The sequence below is a fragment of the Rattus norvegicus genome, chromosome 5 (genome assembly GCF_036323735.1).
Source record: "Rattus norvegicus strain BN/NHsdMcwi chromosome 5, GRCr8, whole genome shotgun sequence".
Taxonomy (NCBI): domain Eukaryota; kingdom Metazoa; phylum Chordata; class Mammalia; order Rodentia; family Muridae; genus Rattus; species Rattus norvegicus.
This window is the reverse complement of record NC_086023.1, coordinates 162,430,546-162,452,405: the sequence shown is the minus strand read 5'-3', so window position 1 is coordinate 162,452,405 and position 21,860 is coordinate 162,430,546. Positions and strand designations below refer to the sequence as shown.

At 47.9% G+C, this 21,860-nt stretch overlaps 2 protein-coding genes across 2 annotated transcripts in view; one reads left to right on the top strand and one right to left on the bottom strand.

The window, feature by feature from the left end:
* Positions 1-21,860, bottom strand: part of LOC103692519 (60S ribosomal protein L9 pseudogene) — a 1,198,372-nt gene that overhangs the window by 360,712 nt on the left and 815,800 nt on the right. The window lies entirely within an intron of this gene.
* The window catches only part of Tnfrsf8 (TNF receptor superfamily member 8), a 45,234-nt gene continuing 24,159 nt past the window's right edge, over positions 786-21,860 (top strand). Inside the window, exons 1-4 of the mRNA NM_019135.2 lie at positions 786-932; positions 13,163-13,250; positions 17,415-17,531; positions 19,384-19,515. Of these exons, the coding sequence (NP_062008.2) occupies positions 870-932; positions 13,163-13,250; positions 17,415-17,531; positions 19,384-19,515 (400 nt within the window). The 5' untranslated portion in view covers positions 786-869. The remainder of the gene's footprint in view (positions 933-13,162; positions 13,251-17,414; positions 17,532-19,383; positions 19,516-21,860) is intronic.

Below are 21,860 nucleotides of genomic sequence, written 5' to 3'. Positions count from 1 at the left end.
TCCTCCTATCATCTACCCACTCATCCATCCATATATCCACTCCTAGTCTCTTCAATCGTCCCCCACCCTCCCATCCACTTAACCGCTCACAGATCCATCCATCTCTCTTCATCCATCCACCCATCCCTTCATTCTGTGATCCTCTCATCCATTTATCATCTGTCCACTTCCACTTCACCACCCGTTTGTTCTCGATCCATCTACCCCACCCTTCCATCCATCCTTCCTGCTTCCTTCCATCCATCCACATCCCAATCCACTTGTTCTCTTTCCACTCAGACATTGATCCATCCACCCCCTATCCATCCGTGCATTTGTTCTCTATCAACTCATCTCCTTCACCCATCTGTCCACCCATCCATTCATTCCCCACACACGGCTTTATTTTACAGCAAATATTACAATGAAGAAAGGCTCATTTTCTCGGAACTATCCTCACTCTGTCCCTTCCAAAGAATCCTGATGATGTGGGCTTAGAGTTTCACCAGTCCTTGGGGTGGAGAATGGGATTAGAGGCCTGAGGACTCCGTACCTCTCAGACTCCTGAGTCCTGCACCTTGAGAGCTGAGCCGGCTTCCCGGTTCCTCTTCAAATCCGGGGCGGATCATTCAAAACGAAGGGGAGCCCCCTGAGTGCGTGCGTGCGCTGTGGCTAGCCCTGAGTCATCTCTGCATGTGGTGGCCCCTTCTCTCTTAGACTTCACAGGCAAGCAGATCGCTGCATCACAGGTGGTAAGAGAGTTGGGGGAGGGAAGGATTAGAGCTGAGACCGAGGAAGGCGAGGAAGGCGCAGCCACATTAGAAGTGATTTCACCACGGAGAGTCAGGGTGCCGGCAGGTGGCCAGGCGCTGGAGACGCGGGAAGCCAAGATGAGCATCCTACTCAAGGCAGCCGGGTTGCTGTTCCTGGGGATGCTTCAAGCCTTCCCAAAGGTAAGGGAATGACAGTAGCTCCGGACAGTGTGTGGGAGCAGTGGCTAGAGCAAAGGACAGTATAACCTCTCATTTTATTCCCCTACTCAAACTGGAGTGAGGGGACACAGGAGGCAACTGAAATATACAAGTCTCCTTAGGTGGGTGGATGACTGAAAGGTAAAGATAGAGTGTCTCCCTTCAGAGTTGGGAACAGTTCATTCCTTCATTCACTGTAAATTGAACCCAGAGCAAGAGAAAGCCGTTCTGTTCCCTTACTGCTGGCCCAGAGCGGGTCCTGAATAGAGAAACCTATGTGTGTCATTTTGACCGGAGGATGATATTCGGATATAGGCTGGAAGGGCTCAGGAAAGAGAGGAGGGAGTAGATGAGGGCAAAGCTGAGGTTCTGACCAGCCCGTGGTGTGGGTTGGGTGCCCTGGAGCAAGCACGTGGTGGACTTTTGTCCCTGGAGCAAGTCAGTGCTACCTCTGGTTCTGTGGTTGGAAGCCCCAGAAATGTGTCTGGGCAATGAGTTAGGAAAACTGAACAGTTCTAGGGGCCAATGCCACACTAGGCATTAGGATGTGGGAAGGATAGGGGACTTTGAAAAGCCACTCAGATAAGCTACTCTATGGAACCTAGGGTCTACATGGGGGAGAAAGGCATGACTGAATGCTGGGGGAGGGGAGGCAAGGGACAGCAGCAGGCTTTTGTGGACCTGAGGTGTCTCTGCTACGGTGGTGTGAAGACAAGGGAGAAGAGAGATGGTAGGAAGGTGTGCCTTCCACCTCCGGTAGGCAGTGCAACACCTGCCCTGCAGAGGGCAGAAGTGAGCAGAGGAACCACCCTATCCTACCTCACCCCCATACCCGAAGCCCTCATCTGGGGAAGATAAGAGTTTGTAGCAACAAGGACCCTGGGAGATGAAGGGAAAAGTGAGATGTGAAAGTAGGGAGGCTTGGCTTCTTTTTTTTCTCCTACATCTAAGCGGAAACATTTTTGATCAGAGCAGGGCAGAGCAGAGTATGTAGGTTACAGGACAACTTTGGGAGTTGATTCTTTCCTTTGACCCTGTATGTTCCAGGAATAGAACTCAGGTCATCAGGTTAGGCAGCTAGCCCCTTTACCCGTAGAACCACCTCACCGGCCTGTGAAAACATTTTTTACAATTAAAGCAGTGTACTTAATACTACCCATATGGGGCAATATGGGTAAACTCCCCAAAAGAAAAGGATAAATGCTATGATACAGCTGATTGTTTTTACATCAATATCGTCTAACCTATAACCATGTTCTTGCTTTAATACTCTATTTACAGGGGTCTATAAAAGCATATCTGTATTTGGATCACATTTATAGAAATATATAGGGGGTTTTCCTTTATTTATTTTTTATTTTAATTAATTAAACTTTTTTGGGACAGGGTTTCTCTGTGTAGCTGTGACTGTCCTGGAACTCAGTGAAGGATGGCCTTGAACTCATAGAAGTCAGCTTGCCTCTGTTTCCTGAGTGCTGAGATTAAAGTCATATACCCCACTGCCTGGCTTTTTTTTTTTTTTTTTTTTTTTTTTTTGACAAGGTCTCATGTAGCTCAGGCTGGCCTCCAGCTTGCTAGCCAAGGATGACCTTGAACTGGCCCTTCTCTCTCCACTTCCTGATTGCTTAGATAACACGTATGTACTGCCGTTTTCCATGTCTGCAGTATATGAGATTGAGCTCAGGGCCTTGGGTATGCTGGGCAAGCACTATACCAACTGATCTACACCCTCAGTTTGTCTGTGGTTTTGATTTAAGATAGGGTCTGTGTAACTCAGGCTGATCTTGAACTCACCCTGTAATTAAGGGTATAGTCATCTTTCTGCTGGTGAGTGCTCCATATATTACAGGCATGTGCCATCCCACCCAGTTGTGATGTTTTTATTTGGCTTTAGCAGTGTCTACAGTACGCCTTGGAGATCATGTCTGCTCGTTCACATCCCTGGTGAGCTAGGGTAGTCTCAGTTAACCTGGAACTCATTGTGTAGACCGGTTTGGCCTTGAACTGACACATCTGATAGCTTCTGCCTCCCAAATACTGAGAGTAAAGGCGTGCGCCACCACGTGGCCCCAACATTGTTTCGTGTGTGTGTGTGTGTGTGTGTGTGTGTGTGTGTGTGTGTGTGCGCGTGTGTGCGTGTGTGTGTGTTTGCTGTCTGGGGAGAAACAGTGGTTCTTTCCTAGAGAAGAGTCAAGAGGATGCTGGTGGTTGACGGAGCAGATGTGCATTGGAATGAAATGACCTGCCTTCCAGTGTGCAGGGCAATGTCTTTTTTTCTCACAACAGTGTAAGCCAGTGGCAGCTTCCCACACCCTAACCAACGCTCGATCTTATCAATCTCTATTTTGTGGTCTTGAATGGGCTGTATCCTTCTTACGTTAATTTGCATTTCCCAATGACTGTAGGCTGAACATCAAACCTCAAGTCTGTGGGCCTTTCATGACAGAGCTTGGAGTGTCTGTGGGGGAGGGGCTGCCTGTCCAGCAAGGGTCTCTATTCTTGTCCCTCAAGACTTCGTCCACCTTTCCATTCCAGTTCAGGTTTGAAATCTTATTAAAGACGGAACAGAAGAAAATAATGACAACAAACCTTCTTAAAGCTGGATGTTGTGGTGCACAGCTTTAGTCCCAGAACTCAGTAGGCAGAAGGTGGTAGATCTCCCTGAGTTCAGGGTCAATCTGGTCTACATTACCCAGGGCGATGTAGAGAGACCCTGTCTCCAACTCTTTTTTTTTTTTCCCGGAGCTGGGGACCGAACCCAGGGCCTTGCGCTTCCTAGGTAAGCGCTCTACCACTGAGCTAAATCCCCAACCCCGAGACCCTGTCTCCAAAGCAAAAAGAAAAACAAAGATCAGCCAAGCAAGCATACACACACACACACACACACTCACACACACACTCATACACACACATACACACACTCACACACACTCACACACATACATACACACACACATACACACACACTCACGCACACACTCATACACACACATACACACACTCACACACACACTCACACACATACATACACACACACATACACACACACTCACGCACACACTCATACACACACATACACACACTCACACACACTCACACACATACATACACACTCACACACACGCACACACTCACACACATACACACATACACACTCACACACTCACACACATACACACACTCACACACTCACACACATACACACACTCACACACACTCACACACATACACACACTCACACACTCACACACATACACACACACTCACACACACACGCACACACTCACACACATACACACTCACACACACATTCACACACTCACACACACACAGTCACACACACATTCACACACACAGTCACACACACATACACACACACAGTCACACAGTCACACACACACACCCCTCCCTGCCAAAAAACAAAACAAAAACCCTACTTTAAAAAGCTACTACATGTCCGGAATCCAGCACTTGGAAGGCCGAGGCAAGGGCGATGAGAAGTTTAAGGGTATGACCGGCAAGATAGCTCAGCAGACGAAGGCACTTGCCAACAAGTCTGACATCACGATTCACATGATGGAAGATAAGAACTAACTCTTAGGTTGTTCTCTGATCTCCACATGTAGGAGGTGGCTCATGCACGAGAATGCACACATGTGTGCACGGGCACATAAAATACATAGAATCTAATTTTTCGAAAAAGTTCCAAGGTAGTCTGAGCATTGAAAGTTCCTGTCTTTAAAAAGACTTTTTTTTTTTTCTTTTTGGGTCTGGGACTTCAAATTCTTTTTTCAACTTCTTCTGCTTTTTCCTAAGCCTTTGTCACTTTGTGACAAGCATGTTTTCTGGGATAGAGATGGGCCCTGTTTTTATAATATTATCCCAGACTCAGGTGGTGCAAGCCCAGAGACAGAGTTTCCTCCCGTTCCATTCTTTTCTTGCAGGCTCCCTGGGATGGTATAAGGCTGTGCCTTCTGGTAAATTCCATGGGTTCAGAATTCCCCCAGTGTCTTCCCAGCTCCAGTCTGATTTACCTCCTCCGGCTTTGGCTTAACTTTTTGAGGTTCCCATAGGGGAATTCTCATGAATGAGTCTTTGCTGCTCTGCTAATGGGCTCCCGTTGATGAAGCATGCCTGTCATCTTGCACAGTAGGTATCTGTGGTGATCCTGGTTTTCAGCAGAAAGCAAGAGAGCTTTCTTGGATTCCTGTGGAAAAGTGACTTTCAGAACCAATTAAATCCTGCCTGGAGGCAGAATTCCGTGGGATATCCCAGAAACAGGGAAGGGAACCAATATGGGAATGGGTGTGCAGAAAGAGACTATGGCTTCTTTTAATTGAAGGTTCCCTTCCTCAATTGAGGCTCACTGGCAGCAGGGCTCCGAGTCCAAGCAAGGCAGGGCAGCCACATTACTCAGCTCGAGAGCAGTTCTGTTGGGACTAAGACAGCCCTTACTGGAACTTTCTGTGGCTTCCACTCATATCTGACCAGAGTACTTCTTGAGTAGAAGTGATTCATTTCTAGGTCTGCACATACTGGCATCTGATGCATCTCAGGACAGAAGGAAAGTGGGAAATTCTGAGGCTGGGGGTCCTGGTACAGGCAGCTTAGCCCAGATTGGACCTATGTGGTTTCTGTTGAGCTGTGTCCTGACCTTGGGGGTGGCTTATCTAAGATCAGTCTGCAGTTATCCAAGTAGAATTGTCCAGCTGGACCTTCAGACCATACAATATCTCAGAGAACACGCCAGCTCTGTCTAAGGGAGGGATCTGTCTAAGAGAAAATAGCAGGAGAACCTGGCTCAGGAAGTGGTGAAGAAGAAGAAGGTATCAGCTATGGCCAGCCCAGAGTGGGCCAGGCAGGAGCACTGCAAGGAGGAGGCATGGGAGGAGTCCAGTTGTATAAACCCGCCGTGGGTTATGGCCCTGCTCTCACTGGGCAATCTAATCAGATGTCACATCTGCCTTAATAGCAGGAGCCAGTGATTGTAGCTGTCGAGGGAGAGGCAAGCAGGTGGTGGGGTTGTGGAGGATTCTAACTGTATCTGGGGATAGGCCCCTGGCTGAATGGTGGGAAAAGCCTGAGAAGGCATAAGTAGTGTTTGGGAGGAACATACATGTTCTATTTTACCCAAGTTCAGGTCTCAAATGCTGTATTCAAGTATGGATGCTTCAAGAGAGTTCAGCTTCTGATTTAGGTTTCTAGTACCAGAGTCGCCTACAGAATTCCTGCTGCATTCTGGACAACATCGAGGGGGCATCAACTCTGCTTTGCTCTTAAGTTGCTTACAATAGTCTAAGCCTCTACATATCTTGGGCACCTTTCGTACTATTGATATTTTCCAGCCCAAGGGTAAGATCTTTCTTTCTCTCTTTTACACAGATTTTATTCATCTTTATTTCATATGCATTGACATTTTTACCTGCACAGATGTCAGTGTGAGGGATCAGGATCCCTGAAACTGGCATTCCAAACAGTCGTGAGCTGTCATGTGAGTGCTTGAGAGTCGAACCTGGGTTCTCTGGAACTGGTGCTGGTTCTCTTTTTTTTTTTTTTTTTTTTTTTTTTTGGTTCTTTTTTTCGGAGCTGGGGACCGAACCCAAGGCCTTGCGCTTCCTAGGTAAGCGCTCTACCACTGAGCTAAATCCCCAGCCCCGGTGCTGGTTCTCTTAACTGCTGAGCCATTTCTCCAGCCTCGAGTAGGATCTCTCATTCATCCTGGTGAAGTTTTATTAGTTCCCTCTCCCTGCGTAATGAACTGTAACAAATTTGGTGGCCGAGGGTAACACAAGTGTGTTCTTTGGTGACTCTGGGGCAGAGCTGAGAGGAGGTCACACAACTGTGCTTCTGTTAAGCTCCAGGGGGTTCCTTGTCCTTCCCGGTTGCTTCCTCCATCCTCAACTTCCCCAGGGCTCTGGCCCAGCTGGCTGAGTGATCTAAAGACTTTGCAATGGGAATCTTAGACGTGAGCTAAACTTACCAGGTTCTGTGAGAATTACATCGATCTCTTCTAATATCTGACAACTTCCTACCAGGTTCCTCCTCCCTTTCATCCCCTTTCCCTCCTCCCTACCAATAGTCTGGCCTTGAACTCCAAATCCTCTTTCTTCCACCTCCCCAGTTCTAGGACCACAGGCATGCGTCACTATCCCAACGATCCCTTTATTATTACAGTTATTTATTTGTGCGTGTGTCTGTGTGAACATGCATGCCATGGTGTGCATGTGGAGGTCAGAGGACAATGTGCAGGAGCTGGTTCTCCCCTTCCACCCTGTGAGTCCTGGGGCTCAAAGTCTCCAAGCTTGGAGGCAAGCAGCTTTAACTACTGAGGACTTCACTATTGCAGAGATCATATGACCCCGAAGTGGGAAATCCTGGGGTTTGGGAGTATCGGCTCTGTCTCATGTCACAAGTTCTTCCAGCAAAAAGCATAGAGAGGATGTAGAAGATGTTATGTGCGTGAGGATTTGGCCCTCCAGTGCATTGCAGATGAAGACGTGGTCTAGTGGTATGTGCTTGTTGTAACAAAATACATAAGGCTAGGTGCTTCAAAGAGGTTTTGTTTGGGGCTGGCAAGACTGTTCAGCAAGTGAGAGCCTTTATCACACAGATGATGCCCTAGAGTTTGATCGCCTGAACTCATGTAAAGACACCAATGTAGAAGAAGCAGCATGAATCTGTAATTCCAGATGAGAAGGGACAGGTGACTTGTGTAGCAGAAACAATGAAGAGAGACCCTGCTTCAAGAAAGGAAGGTGAAAACAGAGAACCGACACCTGGATGTTGTCTTCTGACCTCCACAAGTGTGGGCTGTGGCATGTGTGTGACACACAGACATACACACACACAGAGCACAGAGAAGCACCACCACCACCATCATCATCATCATCATCGTCAACAACAACAACAACAGTATTTTAAATTTTTTTTTTTGAAAAGAGGTGTATTTGACTCCTGATTGTGAGACCTGAAGAGTCTAAATGGTGTGGTGCCCAGACCTATGGTTTCAAAGATCCCTATGCTAGGGGATAGAAAGGTGGTGCTCAGCCATTAGTAGCAACTCTTGCTCTCTCAGAGGACCAGAGTTCGATTCCCAGCACCCACATGGTGGTTCATAACCATTCATAACTCACATTCTAGGGGATCCTATGCCCTCTTCTCACCTCCCTGGGCACCAACCACACATGTGGTGCACACACTGCATACAGGCAAAACACTTACACATAAAATAAAATGAACATATCTAAAGAAGAAGAACAAAAAAAAAAAAAAAAAAGCTTCCAGTGGTAGCCAGACCTAGTAGTCCAGGCTTGCAATTCCAGCTATTCAAGAGACTGTTGGCAGGAGAACCATAACTTTAAGACTTGCCTGGAAATTTTAGTGAGAACTTCTAAATAAAAATAGAGGGTAAACAAGGGAAAGGGGTGCCTGGGGTATACTTCTGAGTCAGAGTGCTTGTCTAGCGGGCATCAGGGGGTTAGTTTTTCTCAAGTACCACAGAACTCAAAGCCGATAAAACAAAGACCTTTCAGATCTAAAAAGATGGGTCTGCTGTTAAAAGGCTTGGATCTGGCTGGAGAGATGGCTCAGTGGTTAAGAACACTGACTGCTCTGCCAGAGGTCCTGAGTTCAAATCCCAGAAACCACATGGTGGCTCACAACCATCTGTAATGAGATCTGATGACCTCTGTTGGTGTGTCTGGAGACAGCTACAGTGTGTTTATATATAATAAATAAATAAATCTTACAAAAAAAAAGAGGCTTGGCTCATAACCAAAATCAAAGACCTTTACTGTGCATGGGATGTGGGGACAGAGTAAGTATGATCTGAGAGAGCAGGAAGTTGAGGAAGCACTGAAGTGGGGAAATAAAACTACACTTTCGACAGAGGCAACAACAAATGGCTTAGTCCCTTTGTGGGACTAGGAAAGCTAGGGCCTTATCCCCTAAGCCCCACTTGGGGCTCCATCCGTGGGGCTCTGAGTGACAGGCTCCCATTGCTACCCCGGGCATCCAGGAGATAGCGCCCCCTGCTGGCTGCTTGTGAACTTACACAGAATTTTAGAAAAGAGCCCCCAATTATTCCCGTGCCGTGGTTCTGTGTCCAGACACGGTGAGACTCCTTTAAATCCCAGCTCCTCAGAAGGCTGGGGCCTGAGAAACATCTTGTAGTCAGACTTGGCTAAGTAGCATGACCCAGTGTCAAGCAAAGCAAAGCACACAGCCTACAGCCTGCGTTCTCATGTACCAGTTACTCAAATATTATTCATCAGAGTGATCACACAGCAACCCTCTGAAGAAGCAAGAGATGCTGCTAGCCACTGAGCACTCCCTCACGTTCCTTAGCAGCCTATAACTCAAACACTGAGGTTTGTTTGTTTGTTCGTTTAATGGTGCTGAGGCTTAAACCCAGGGCCTTACATAGTCTAGGCAGGCGTACTACCAGTGAACTATTGTCTCCCCACCCACAAAGTTATTTTGAGGTAAAACCTTACCTCATCTCCACTTTATCAGCCAGGTACCCAGACTGGACTTGAATTTGCCTAGTCTCTATCTCCTGAGTGCTGGAACTATACGCACTGACATTCTTTTAAGCCTTTTGAGACGGGGTTTCGCGTCGCCTACAATGGCCTTATACTTGACAAACAGTTGAGGGAGACCTTGACCCCTTAATCCTACAGCCTCTGCCTTCTGAGAGATGGATTACAGGCATGTGCCAGCAGGATTGGCTCTGAACTGCCGTTCTTATTGTTAGTTATGTGAGACAACTGAGCTCTGGCCCTCCCCCCTCATAGAGCAGTAGGCACTCCTGAGTGCTAAGTCATCTCTTCACAATCTGTACTGACATTTAAGAATGGGTAAATTGTAGAAAGTCCCTTAATTTGGGCTCATGATTTGATATGAAGTATGGTGTGGTATGTTGTCCTTCTCAGTACACTGGACTTTTTTTAAAGATAACCTGTGACTGAGGGGGGCTGGGGGGGGGTATAGTTCAAATTTCCAATTTACACTTGGTTGCTGTGTGAGTTTAGGCAGACAGCTGTGCCTCCCTGGACTTCAGTTTCCTTATCTATAAAGCAGGGGTTGGCTGAAAGCAGGCTGGATTTGGAGGAGTGATACAGGGTACCACATACCCTCACCAGCCCAGGGTGGGACAGCAGGGATGTAAGCAGACAGATGACTCTCAGATGGCCCAGGGCCAGGGCAATGCTCCCTTGGTCTCTTTAGCTGTCAGTGAGATGATGGGGCAGGCCAGGAGGGAAAACCCAGGCAAGGAAATAAAATTTTCCCATACTCTGAAAGGCCCCACGGGGCTGAGTCCTCACAGCCCCAGCTAGCACTACCTCGGGTTTCTGTACACACAGAGGGAGGGGCCCATCAGGGAACTGCAGCTAGTGCTGCTGGGTTGCTACCTGGAGGGTCCTAGGAGCCCTCCACCCCTCAACCCCCGTGACTTAAGAAGGAGAAGCTGCTTGAAGAGGCCTGTACAAGATGAGAACAGAGACAGCCTGTGCCTCCTGACTGTGCTGTGTGAATGTCTCTGGGTTTTTAGCTGTGCAGTCTGAACCAGGTTTCATACATACTAGGCAAGCACTCTACCACTCAACTATAACCCAGCCCTAAACTGTAGGTTCTATTTATCATTTTAAGTTAGCATGGTGACATGATTTCATACGTGCCGGGGGGGGGGGGGGAAGCGTATGTAATTAGCACCCACACACCCACCTTCCAGCACCTCGAAGCTTGATGTAGCTCTCTGAAGTTTCCACAAATACAACACCCCACCCCACCCCCACTTGCATCCCAGGCTGGCCTTGAATTCATAGGTAGTCAAGGCTGCTGTGGTAACAGATCTTGATTGTATTCTTGACACACCTAGGAAGAGGAAAGCTCAGTGGAGGAATCCTCTCCCTTTAGTGTAGCCTGTGGACATGTCGGTGGGGCTAATTGACTCAGGAAGGCCCACTTCAGAGGTGCTATCTAGGAGCGGGTGGGTCTTGGCTGTATAAAGAAAGCAGCAGCCACTTGTGAGCCTGGGGAAAAGCCAGGAAGCAGTGACTCCTCCACGGTCAATGCTTTAGTTTCTACCCTGACTTTCCCCAATGATGGGCTTGTCTCATCCTAGGTCCTGTCAAGTTGAAAATTAACGTTAAGTGTGACACAAAGCTCATCTCACAGTGGGGCTTGCAGTTCAAAGAACTCTAGAGATCTGCAGGAGTTTATTCCCAAGAATAAGTGAGGACAGAATTACTCATGAGAGAAATGCAAAGGAACCATCCCACGAGCTATCACTGCACCTCCTCCACAGCTACTCCTTCTTTAAGAAGCAGCATTGATAACCAACATACATTGGTAGCCATCATACATCATTTAGTGCCAACAAGAATGCAGGATTGATGGCAGCCTCGCATACTGCAGTGAAATGACCGGTACAGGGGCTTGGAAAAAAAAAAAACCAAAAACTTGATGGAGAACAAAGCTAGGCGCGTGGCTCAGTTGGTAGAATGCTTGCCTATCATGGCTGGAGTTCTGGGTCCCAGTCACAGCTTACAACTGGGTGTAGTGGCACATGCCTAGAATCCAGCACTTGGGAGGTAGGGGCAGAGAATCAGGAGTTCAAGGTTATCCTTGACTGATAGTAAGTTTGAGAGCTTGACCTACCCGAAAATATGTCTAGAAAAGGAAGGGGTGGGGTCATGGAAAGAAAGGAAGAAAACTAGATGATGGTCTATCAGAACTGGCACTTAATTCACTGTATCTGTGTGTGGAAGTAAGTACACAGGCTAGCACATACCTTTAACCCTAGAACTCAGGAGCTGGAACAGGTGAATCTTTGTGGGTTTGAGGCTAGCCTGGTCTACACACAAGTTCTAAGACAGTCAGAGATACATATAGAGAGCTTGTCTAAGAAACTAAAATTAAGAATGAAGCAGTAACAGACGGAAACAACTGAAGAGTAAAGCAGACACATACGCTGGCTATATTGCAAAGCCTTGGTGACTCTCCAAAAAGGCGAATGATTTTTGAAACTTAATACTGAGTTGAAGAGCCTGATTGTAGGGGTAGGGGAAACAGCTCAGTGGGTGAAAACATGTGCTACACAAGCACAGGAGTCTGGTCCAGATCCCTAGAACACACTTTTAAAAGCTGGGTGTGGTCTCCAGTGCCTGTAGCTTTCCAAAGCTGTGGGGGAAGAAACCGGATTGCTGAGGCCAGATACTAACTTAGCTTCAGGCTCAGTGACAGACCCTTTCTCAAGGGAATAAAGTGGACAGCGAATGATCAAGACACGTGATGTCCTTGTGCTTCTCTGGCTTACAGGAACATGTCTCCACAGATGCATACCACACACACACACACACACACAGAGAGAGAGAGAGAGAGAGAGAGAGAGAGAGAGAGAGAGAGAGAGAGAGAGAAAGAGATTTTAAAAAGAAGCTGGCTATAGGAACGGATGCAAGAAAAGTACAGTGGTATGCAGGCGCTTACATAGTAAGATACATTGTTTTCTTTTGTGTTTTGTTTTGAGACAGAGTCTCAAGATGTAGCCCTGGCTGTGGCTGGACTCACAAAGATCTGCCTGTCTCTGCCTTCCAAGTTCTGGGAGTAAAGTGTGTGCCACAAAGCCCAACCACCCTCCCCCTTTTTTATTAAAGAAAGACAGCTGCAAAGGGACATAGTGAGCAGTTTGACCTGTGTCAAATTCAAGAGCAGACAGAATTAATTAATAGACTTGTTTTCAGAGGGGGAATCTGAGTATTCTGGGCGTGGGCAAGGTCCTGCCTGTGTGTTGGGATCTGGGCACTTTTCCATGTGGGTATGCAGGATTTCAGCCCACATAAAACTTTACCAGATGTTTTTATTGCTGCATTTGTCCCAGAGACATGGTGGGAGGCTTGTCAGTCACCTAGAGGGGTACAGGAGTGGGACCAACTGCTGCTATGGCTGATAGCTTGAAGGTAGCTGAAAGAACTAACTGGCTGGTGGGGGGAGGGGGTAACTAAGCAGAAGTGGGTATGGAGACCCGTAGGTGTTCCATTTGCATCCAAGCTGCCATCAACTCTGTGGAGAGATGTGGAGTTGGGCATTTCTTCTGATCTCTAGGACAGTAGGTCTCAGCCTTGACAATGAGTGGACACCAAGCTGGGACTGCAGGGTGGAATTAAGGATGGAAGTCTGGCCTTGTCTCACCAGCTTCTCTGACCCTCCAGGATCGACCACTGGACACTACCTGTACCGGAGACCTCAGCTACTACCCCGGGGAGGCTGCCAGGAACTGCTGTTACCAGTGCCCCTCAGGTGAGTAGGATACTGAAGAAGGCAGGAGGTAGATTCCTTGTTTCAGGGTCTGATATTCACGAGGGAACCGGAGAGAAGCAGGGGTTGAGGAGGGATGGGTAGAAGGTAGCAAACGTGATCACGGCCATGCTTAGCTACAGGTTTCCAAAGGTCATCTCTAATGTCACAAGGTCTGGGGAAGGGCAAAGCTATCTGCTAGGCAGGCTAGGTCAGCTGCTGCCAAAAGGATGTGAGACATTTTTTCCCTCTCCCTCTCTCATTTTATGGGTATTTTGACTGGATGTATGTATTGTATTACATGCATGCAAGCTCTTGCATAGATTAGAAGAGGGTGTCAGATCCCCTGGAACTAGAGGTACAGGTGATTGTGAGCTGTCATGTGTCTGGGTCCTCTTTCAAGGGCAACAGTGAACTTGCTGACCTATCTCGACATGGATAGAGCTGGGACTGCAGGCGTATACCACCTCACCCTGACTTTTACAGTCCTTGTCTGCTCCAAGCCAGCAGATGTGTTCGTCCCAGGCTGCTCTGGGCTGCAACTTTCTGGGGAACAGAGCTTGCCTAACCACTGCTGGCTTCCTGGAATGCTCCCCCACCCCCACCCCTAGCATAGCGTGAATTGTAGAAGAATGTCAGGAAACCTTTCTGGAGCAATCTTCAGGTCTGAGGATTAGAAAAAGGGTATGAGCCATTTTGATCCGCTGTGACTACGATCAAAAGTCCCAAGCACACTCAAGGGTTCATTGGTGGCTGGGGTATGAGGTACAACTGCGGTGCCATCTCAGATCCGGGAATAAGATGTCTACTTGGAAGAGACATTAGCTATGACAGTTGAGGGTGGGAGGAAGTCTCTGTCACTGGCTCAGTATAGCTGCCCCCTGCTTTTAGGACAGCAAGGCGTCAGAGGTAGGTCACCGTGTCTGGAGGGTTTCCTGTGGGTAAGAAGTAGTAGGCTTATGTACCCAATATTAGTGCTTCCCGGGCACAATGTCTGGAGGTAGGTGCAGGCAGTACCGTACGAGGTCGTTGGCCATGTGGCTGGGGCTAGGTAAGATTCTTGGATGGCTGCTCTTAACCGTGCGTTCTCTGATGGAGCAGTGTTGCACAGGCTACCAGATGAATTATTTGAGAAATGACTTATTAATGTCTATTCCCCAAAACCATTTAAATATATTTCTGTGGGGCTTGAGAGATGACTCAGTGCTTAAGAGCACTTCCTGCTCTCCCAAAAGACCTAGGTTCAGTTCCCAACAACCTCATTAGGCAGCTCACACCACTGAGGGCACCCACACACATCACATGCACTCATGAACACACATACTCATAAATAAATAAAACTATTTGAGCTGGGGGCGGGAGGCAGTAGCACAAGCCTTTAATCCCAGCCAGAGCCAAGCAGATCTCTGCGAGTTCAAAGCCAGCCTGGACTACAGGGTGAGTTCCAGGAAAGCCAGGGCTACACAGAGAAACCTGTCTCAAAAACAAACAAACAAACACCCAATAACAACAAAATTAAATGTTCCTGTGGTGAGTCTTTTATGACAACTTGACAAAATCCCATGTAGTCTAAGCTGCCTTGGAACTTTTTGTGCAGTGGCGGCTGGACTTCAACTCCTGATTCTCTCACTTCTCCCCCTCCCCCAGTTCTGGGATCAATTACACCATACCCAGCTTCTCTTGGGTTCCTTCCCTCCCCCTACTTGTTCCCATTTTCCAGCTATTCTCCTCCCCATTCCAGTTTGGGGTCCTGTAGACCATTGATTTCCCCTAGTTAGAAACAGGAGGACCGGGGGTTGGGGATTTAGCTCAGCGGTAGAGCGCTTGCATAGCAAGCACAAGGCCCTGGGTTCGGTCCCCAGCTCTGAAAAAAAAAAAAAGAAAGAAAGAAAGAAAGAAACAGGAGGACCCATGGACAAGGTTCTGGCCTGATTAGGTTTCTGTCCAGAGCTCTTCCTGACTTGCAGTCTGACCTGCCCACCTTCCTACTGTGTGTGCTCCCCTTTTTGTAGAGGCCCACCCATTCCATGGGTTTAGGGCTTCTAGTGGGCTCCCTTATCCGTAGTGAGCTCCTAAATTCCTGTCTCTCCAAATTGAAGTTAAGGATTTCATTATAAATTGGGGGTGGGGTGTGGGGGGGTGTGAGCAATTCTAGTCCATAGCAGTCTCCTCCCACCTCCCCGTACTCTCATCTATTCCCTCCACCCACCCAGCCTTCGGTCCGATAGTTCACTCTTGGAAGAGGCCATTTCTTCCAGCTCCTTCTCCCGTTTTCAGGTCTCCAGTCCTTTGGTTCTGCCAATCTCCTTTGACCCCTGGGTGTCCCTTTCTGCCATCTCAATCCTGCTGCAACTCTTGAGACCCTACCTCTAGGAGCCTTCCTTTGTTGCAAGGGACTGGTTCCACACACTTCTCTTCTTGGTGTTTTCACCCTTCTGCCCACAGAGCGGTCGTGGCCACAGTGCTATGACATTGGGTAGCCACAGTTCCAGTCACAGGGAGAAAAACACTTGTGAGCATGAGCCCTAGGTCTTACGCTTTCTCCACCAAACAGCTGGAACTTACAGAGAGGGGCTGCTCCCTCCTCTCACTTCCTCTAAGGCTCAGTGCTGACAGTGGCCGAGTACCTCAGGCCTTCATGGTGGGCGGGGCATTTTGCTGGAGTTTTATTGACCCTGTGCTTCCGGGCAAGCCACAGAGGAAAACCAAAAAAACCCCTTCTTCCGTGTTTTGGGGAAATTTCTGACATTTTGCCTGCCTTCTCAAATCAGCGCTCAGCTGTGTGGCAGGGTTTGCATGTGGGTGGGCTGGTGGAGGAAGCTGGGAGACCTTTGAATTTGAGAGGTTGAGAGGTCTTCTCATGTCTGTCCTCACCTAGGAGGTGTTCCTTGCCACCTCCTAACAGCCAATCCCCAGTTCTCTGCTTATATACCTGTGGTGACAAACTTACGGCCTGCATCATAAAATGACCAACAGCACTTATGGTTCAGGCCACTACAATGGGGGCCGGGCTCTTTACCCATATTAGCGCTTGAACCCCACAGGAATCCAGAGAGGAAACTTGAACATGGTCCACAGTCACCTGCTAGTAATCTTAGCCTGAGCTCAGCCCTGAGCCCTTCTGCCTTCCTTGGTGTTCCAGACACCAGGCCTTCTTCAGGGTGGGGGATGGCGAAGGTCCTGGTGTCTCTCCAGCTTCTATTCAGAACTTGGGTTCACCAAATATGAGCCAGGGTCTAAACAGGAGACTTAATGGTTGTTAGAAACGTAGACAGCTGTCCTAGAGAGTCTGGAAGTATTTCAGGCAATTAGATACTGAGATCTAACTCCCAGTCGTGATTAAAGAAATATATCATCAAGCCCACCACTTTTAACCAGAAATTCAGTATCTGTCTTAAAAACTTCCAAGAAATGGGGCTGAATGGTTGATGGTCTGATGGCCATGTGCCCATGTTGAACCAATCACAACGGTGAGAAAGATAGCACGCGCTGATTGGTCTGTTGGAGTCACATGCCTATTCTGAGGCGATGTTCTAAAATCTGAGGTAATCTGAAATGTTCTGATTAGCCCACCTGGGTCACGTGCTCAATCTGTGGCGAAACAGTGGGAAACATACCTGACCAAACAAACATGGCAGGCTCTGGCAGAGCAGGCAGATATCATGTGTCCCTTGCCTCGGTGTCATCATCCTGCACCTCCCGTCCTTGAAGAATGGGAGGAAGATTGCTGGGTGATTCCAGGGCCTCTCAGTCAGCTTGAGTCAGTATCTTCATGGTCTTAACTCCCCATAGTCCCCTCAGTTCCCTCAGAGAATCAGGACCTCTGCTGAGAGCGTCAGCCAGCGCTCATCCTGTTCTTGCTGACTTTCACTGACACTTGTCCACTCTAGGAGAAAGGGATCGTGTTGTTAGTGTGAATGAGGTCATTGCAATTGTCCAAGGCCACAGACTGTCAGGTGGCAGCCCAGGAATGCCGGATCTTCTCCAAACCTTTTGTTCCAAGTGACCTCCATCGAGGCCCATGACTCCATCTGTAACACAAGCGTATCTGATGCAACTGTGGTTTAAAACAGAGATGAGTGGGGTTTGGGTATGAGAGATGGAGGGTGGAAGGTTAGCCTGTTACCAAGGTGACCCTGCCTAGAACCTCTCTGCTGCTTTTCCCAGGGTTGTCTCCTACACAGCCATGCCCACAGGGCCCTGCCCACTGCCAGAAGCAGTGTGATCCTGACTACTACATCAACGAAGACAGGAAGTGCACAGCCTGCGTGACCTGTTTGCCAGGTGAGAACCTATTCTCCCTCCCTGGAATGTGTCTCAGAGGGGAATCAGGGAGGCAGGAAGCATCAAGATCTGGTCTCCTGGTGCCTCAGTTTACCTCTCTGGATTTGAAGATTGATATCAGCAGCCACCTTTTGCATCCATACTTCTCAGAAAGACCTACTGTGCTTCCTGGAAGAAGAGCCGACATCTTCACAATGGCCCCGTGAAGGACCCTCTTCTTAACCCATTTCTATAGTGAGGAATCTGGGGATTCATAATGTGAAGGGACTTCCTGGAGCATTCTGAGCAGTGCCCTGGCATCAAGACCTGTGTCCTTTCTTAACAAAGAAGGTGATGCTTCCAAGGTGCTTGCAATAGGTTCTTCTGATGTTGATTGCTTGTGTTTAGTGATAGGGTCTTTTCTCTTGGTTTTGTGTGGATCTGTGGGGATGGTTAGGTTGAAAGATGTGCTCAGATTTTTCTCAAAACCTAATAACCATAATTTTAAAAATCTTTCAGTGCCTTTTTAAAAATGTGTATTTTGTTTTGTTTATTGCATGCAAAGGTTTTTCTAAAGGTTGTATTTTCTAATTGTGTGTGTATGTGTGCACGTGTGCGTGTGTGTGTGTGCGCATGTGTGCATGTGTGTGTGCATATGTGTGTGCGTGTGTGTGTGCATGTGTGCATGTGTGTGTGCATATGTGTGTGCATGTGTGTGTGCATGTGTGTGTGCATGTGTGTGTGTGTGCATGTGTGTGTCCTTCTGTCTCCACATCCTGAGTAAGTACTAGGATCACAAGGGTGCACTGCCATGCCTAGCTTATGCAATGTTGGGGATAGTACTCAGGACTTCAGTCATACTAGGCGATCAGTACTCTTAGCCACTGAGCCATCTCCCCAAACCCCCACCCCCATCCTTTTAAACATGGGTTCTGGAGATGAAACTCAAGTCCTATGCTTGAACAGAAAGTGGTTTACCCCACAGCCATCTCCCTCAGAGGAGACCTTTTTATAGTCAGACTCCAGCACGGGATGAGCTGGTGTGGATATTTATTGCCAAGTTCATTCCTGACCCTGATTCAGCTGGGGTGCACGTGGTATGGAATTTGGCCATGGACAGTGTGTCTGTGCCCAGAACAGTGCACTTCCTAAAACTCCCTGTGCTTCTCTAGTTTATCCTTCCATCCTCCTCACTATTGCAAACATTGATGGCTCTCCTGCCTCGATAGTTAAAACTTCATCTTCTGCAGGAAGTACACGAATTGCTTGTCACACAGTGACATGTACTTCAGCTCCTTCCATATCCTGGACAGTGCGTGTGTGTGTGTGTGTGTGTGTGTGTGTGTGTGTTTATATGCACACATGCATGTTGTATGTGTATGTGGAGGCCAGAGGCTGATGTCAGGAGTCTTCCTCAGTCATTCTTCATCTTCCTTTTTGAGACAGAGACTCTCACGGAACCTGGAGCTCACTGATTCAGTTACATTGGCTAGCTAGCCAGCCCTAGGAGTCTTCCCATTTCTGTAACAGTCATGTACGGTCCTTTCAGTTCACTTTTTCACATGGGTTCTGGGGATATGAATTCAGGACCTTAGGCTCGAAGAACAACTGCTTTACCCACTAAACCATCTCCCCAGCCCCACATTTATTTGTTTGTAATCTCTGTAGTAGTGTGCATGTATATAGGCTGGAGGTGAAGGTCACCCTCATGCTGCCTTTTCATACACATCAGGAGAACTGAGGAGAGGCACAGAGTGCCAGCTGTACAGTCTGACGGAGCGTCATGTGGTATCTTACCTTCATCCTGGATGGTCCCTGGATCCCCACCCTTGGCTTCCCTTTTCCCTTCCATGACCCTTTCTGTGTCCCTCAGGCCTCGTGGAGAAGGCTCCATGTTCTGGGAACTCTCCTCGAATCTGTGAGTGTCAGCCCGGCATGTACTGCTCCACACCAGCTGTCAATTCCTGTGCCCGATGTTCTGAAAAGACGGTTGTCAAGTTCCCAGGTGAGTGTCCCTACCCACAACTCCTTCCCAGCTATTGTCGTACCTGCCACAGGCCCCCTAATCCTCCCACCACTGTAGGACAGACAAATCAAACTTCTCCCCTTATGCTATGATGTGTCCAACATCTGGGGTTTCTGCTGGAGAGACCCTCTACTGGTGGAGGCCCAGGCCTAGTTAGAGTCTGTGGGCTCATTTGAAGCTTGGGGTCAGGGACGAGTCTTTGGTGGTTCACAAGTAAGTAGGAAGCCTCAAGTCTCTGCCCTGGGAGTTTTCTGACAAATTAGAACTGGCTTCCCCACTTCAGAACTGGACATTTTATAGGAGAGTGAGGTACTGAGATATTGGACAACAGATTCAAGGCAGAGAAATTATTTTGTTTTTGCGTTTTTGTCCAGTTTGCACATGTGATATCAGGCCTTATCATCTCCAAGCTTTTAATTTTTTGACAATACGAGGGAGGGGTTCATGGTCAGACGAAGGGATAAGAATCATGGATCCTCACTATTAAAAGTGATATTTAAGAGGCTAAGCTGAGCTACGTAATGAGACTCTGTTCTCATAAAAGGTGTGCTTTCTAGAAGGGAGACACGGAGGTAGGGGTGGAGAAAGGACGCCACAATCGCACAAACTCCTAGTAGAATGAACCGATGGTGAGGAGTGAAAATTACAGGCCCAGTGGGGACCTTTTTCTCTCACCGGGTCTTTGGCATTTCTGGTTCCTGGCTTCATGGGCTTTTTCCAAATGCCTGTACCACAGAATGGTCTGTACTATGGGAACTGCCCCCTGCCTGCAATCAGCAAGATGGCTGAGGACTGGGCTGTAGCGAAGCTTTTCACCTGTGGATGAAGCCGGTTCCTTTAACTCTTTCTCCCTGCTCATATGATGATGAGATGTCTTGCCTGCCAGGCAGGGCCAGGCGGTCTGGGTGGAGTTCCCAAGATTGCCACATGGGGGCAACAGAGGCCTGTCTCTGAAGCCCTGCCATTGACTTAATGCTTAAAATGCGGCAGGTCTAAATTACGATGTTCTCAGTGGGTTTCGAAGAAGACCTAACGTGTAAGCGAAAATGAAGCGTATTTATGTTTATATTGATTACCAACTGAAAAAGATCGTTATGTTGTTATATTATGACTTTTTGAGACCTGCTCTCATTTTATAGCCCAAAATATCTTGTAAGTTACTATGTGGCAAGACTGGATTCAAAACCACAGCAATTCCCCTGCCTCATCCTCCCAGGTTCAGATATTACATGTGTGAGCCATGAGAGCATGTGTACATATGTGCATGCGCACACAAGTGTGTGTGCATGTGTGCGTGTGTGTGTGTGTGTGTGTGTGTGTGTGTGTGTGTGTGTGTGTTTATTGGGGACCGAACCCAATGCCTTATATGTCATGCAAGTACGATACCAATAAGCAGTACTCCTAGCACAAATTAAGACATTATTAAAATTAATTTTTTATTTTTTTATCTTTTGAGACAGAGTCCCTCTATTGCCCAGGTTGGATTTGAACTTCTGTCTTACTTCCTCAGATTCCTGACTGCTGGGATTACAGGCATGTGCCATTACACCCAGACTTATTTTTATTTTTATTTATTTTATGTATACGAGTGTTTTGCCTGCATGTATGTCTGTGTACCACATGCATCCCAGTGCCCAGAGAGGGGAGAAGAGGGTATTAGATTTCTTAGAACTGGAATTATGGAAGGTTGTGAGCCACTAAGTGGGGGCTGGGGATTGAACCCCATCCTCTGAAAAAGTATCCAGTGATCTTAACTACTAAGATATCTCTCAAGATACACACCCCTCCTTTTATTGAGACAGAGTCTCATGATGTATGCTTTTGCCTGGCCTGAAACTCACTATGTAGACCAGGCTGGCCTAAAACAGAACTGCCCACCTGTCAAGTGCTGGGCTTAACGGTGTATGCCACTAGCGTAGTGACACAGCACATTCTGTCAGTGGCCCTGCCATAGCCACCTGATCCCGTTCATCTCTGGAGCCCCTGTGGACTCTCCCAGAAAGCAGCTCTGTCCAGTTGTGAAAGGAGAGAGTAACTTCTGTCCCAGTACAGCTCACAGATAACCAACCACTCATTATAAACTTTCTCAGCAAGTATCAAGTGTTTGCAGGGCAGACTCCGTCAGCCCCTTTACATAAGTGGGGAGTTTGATGCCCAGAGGTGGCAGTTGAGTACCCCAAGAACACAGAGAACATCCTCTTCTATCCAGGATTGGATGCTCAGCTGGGCCTTGTCAATTTCATCACACGGCTGACCTTGCCGTATTCACCTCCACTGAAGCCTTTGGAGGCTTCCTACCCATGTGGGTCACTCCCTCCATGATG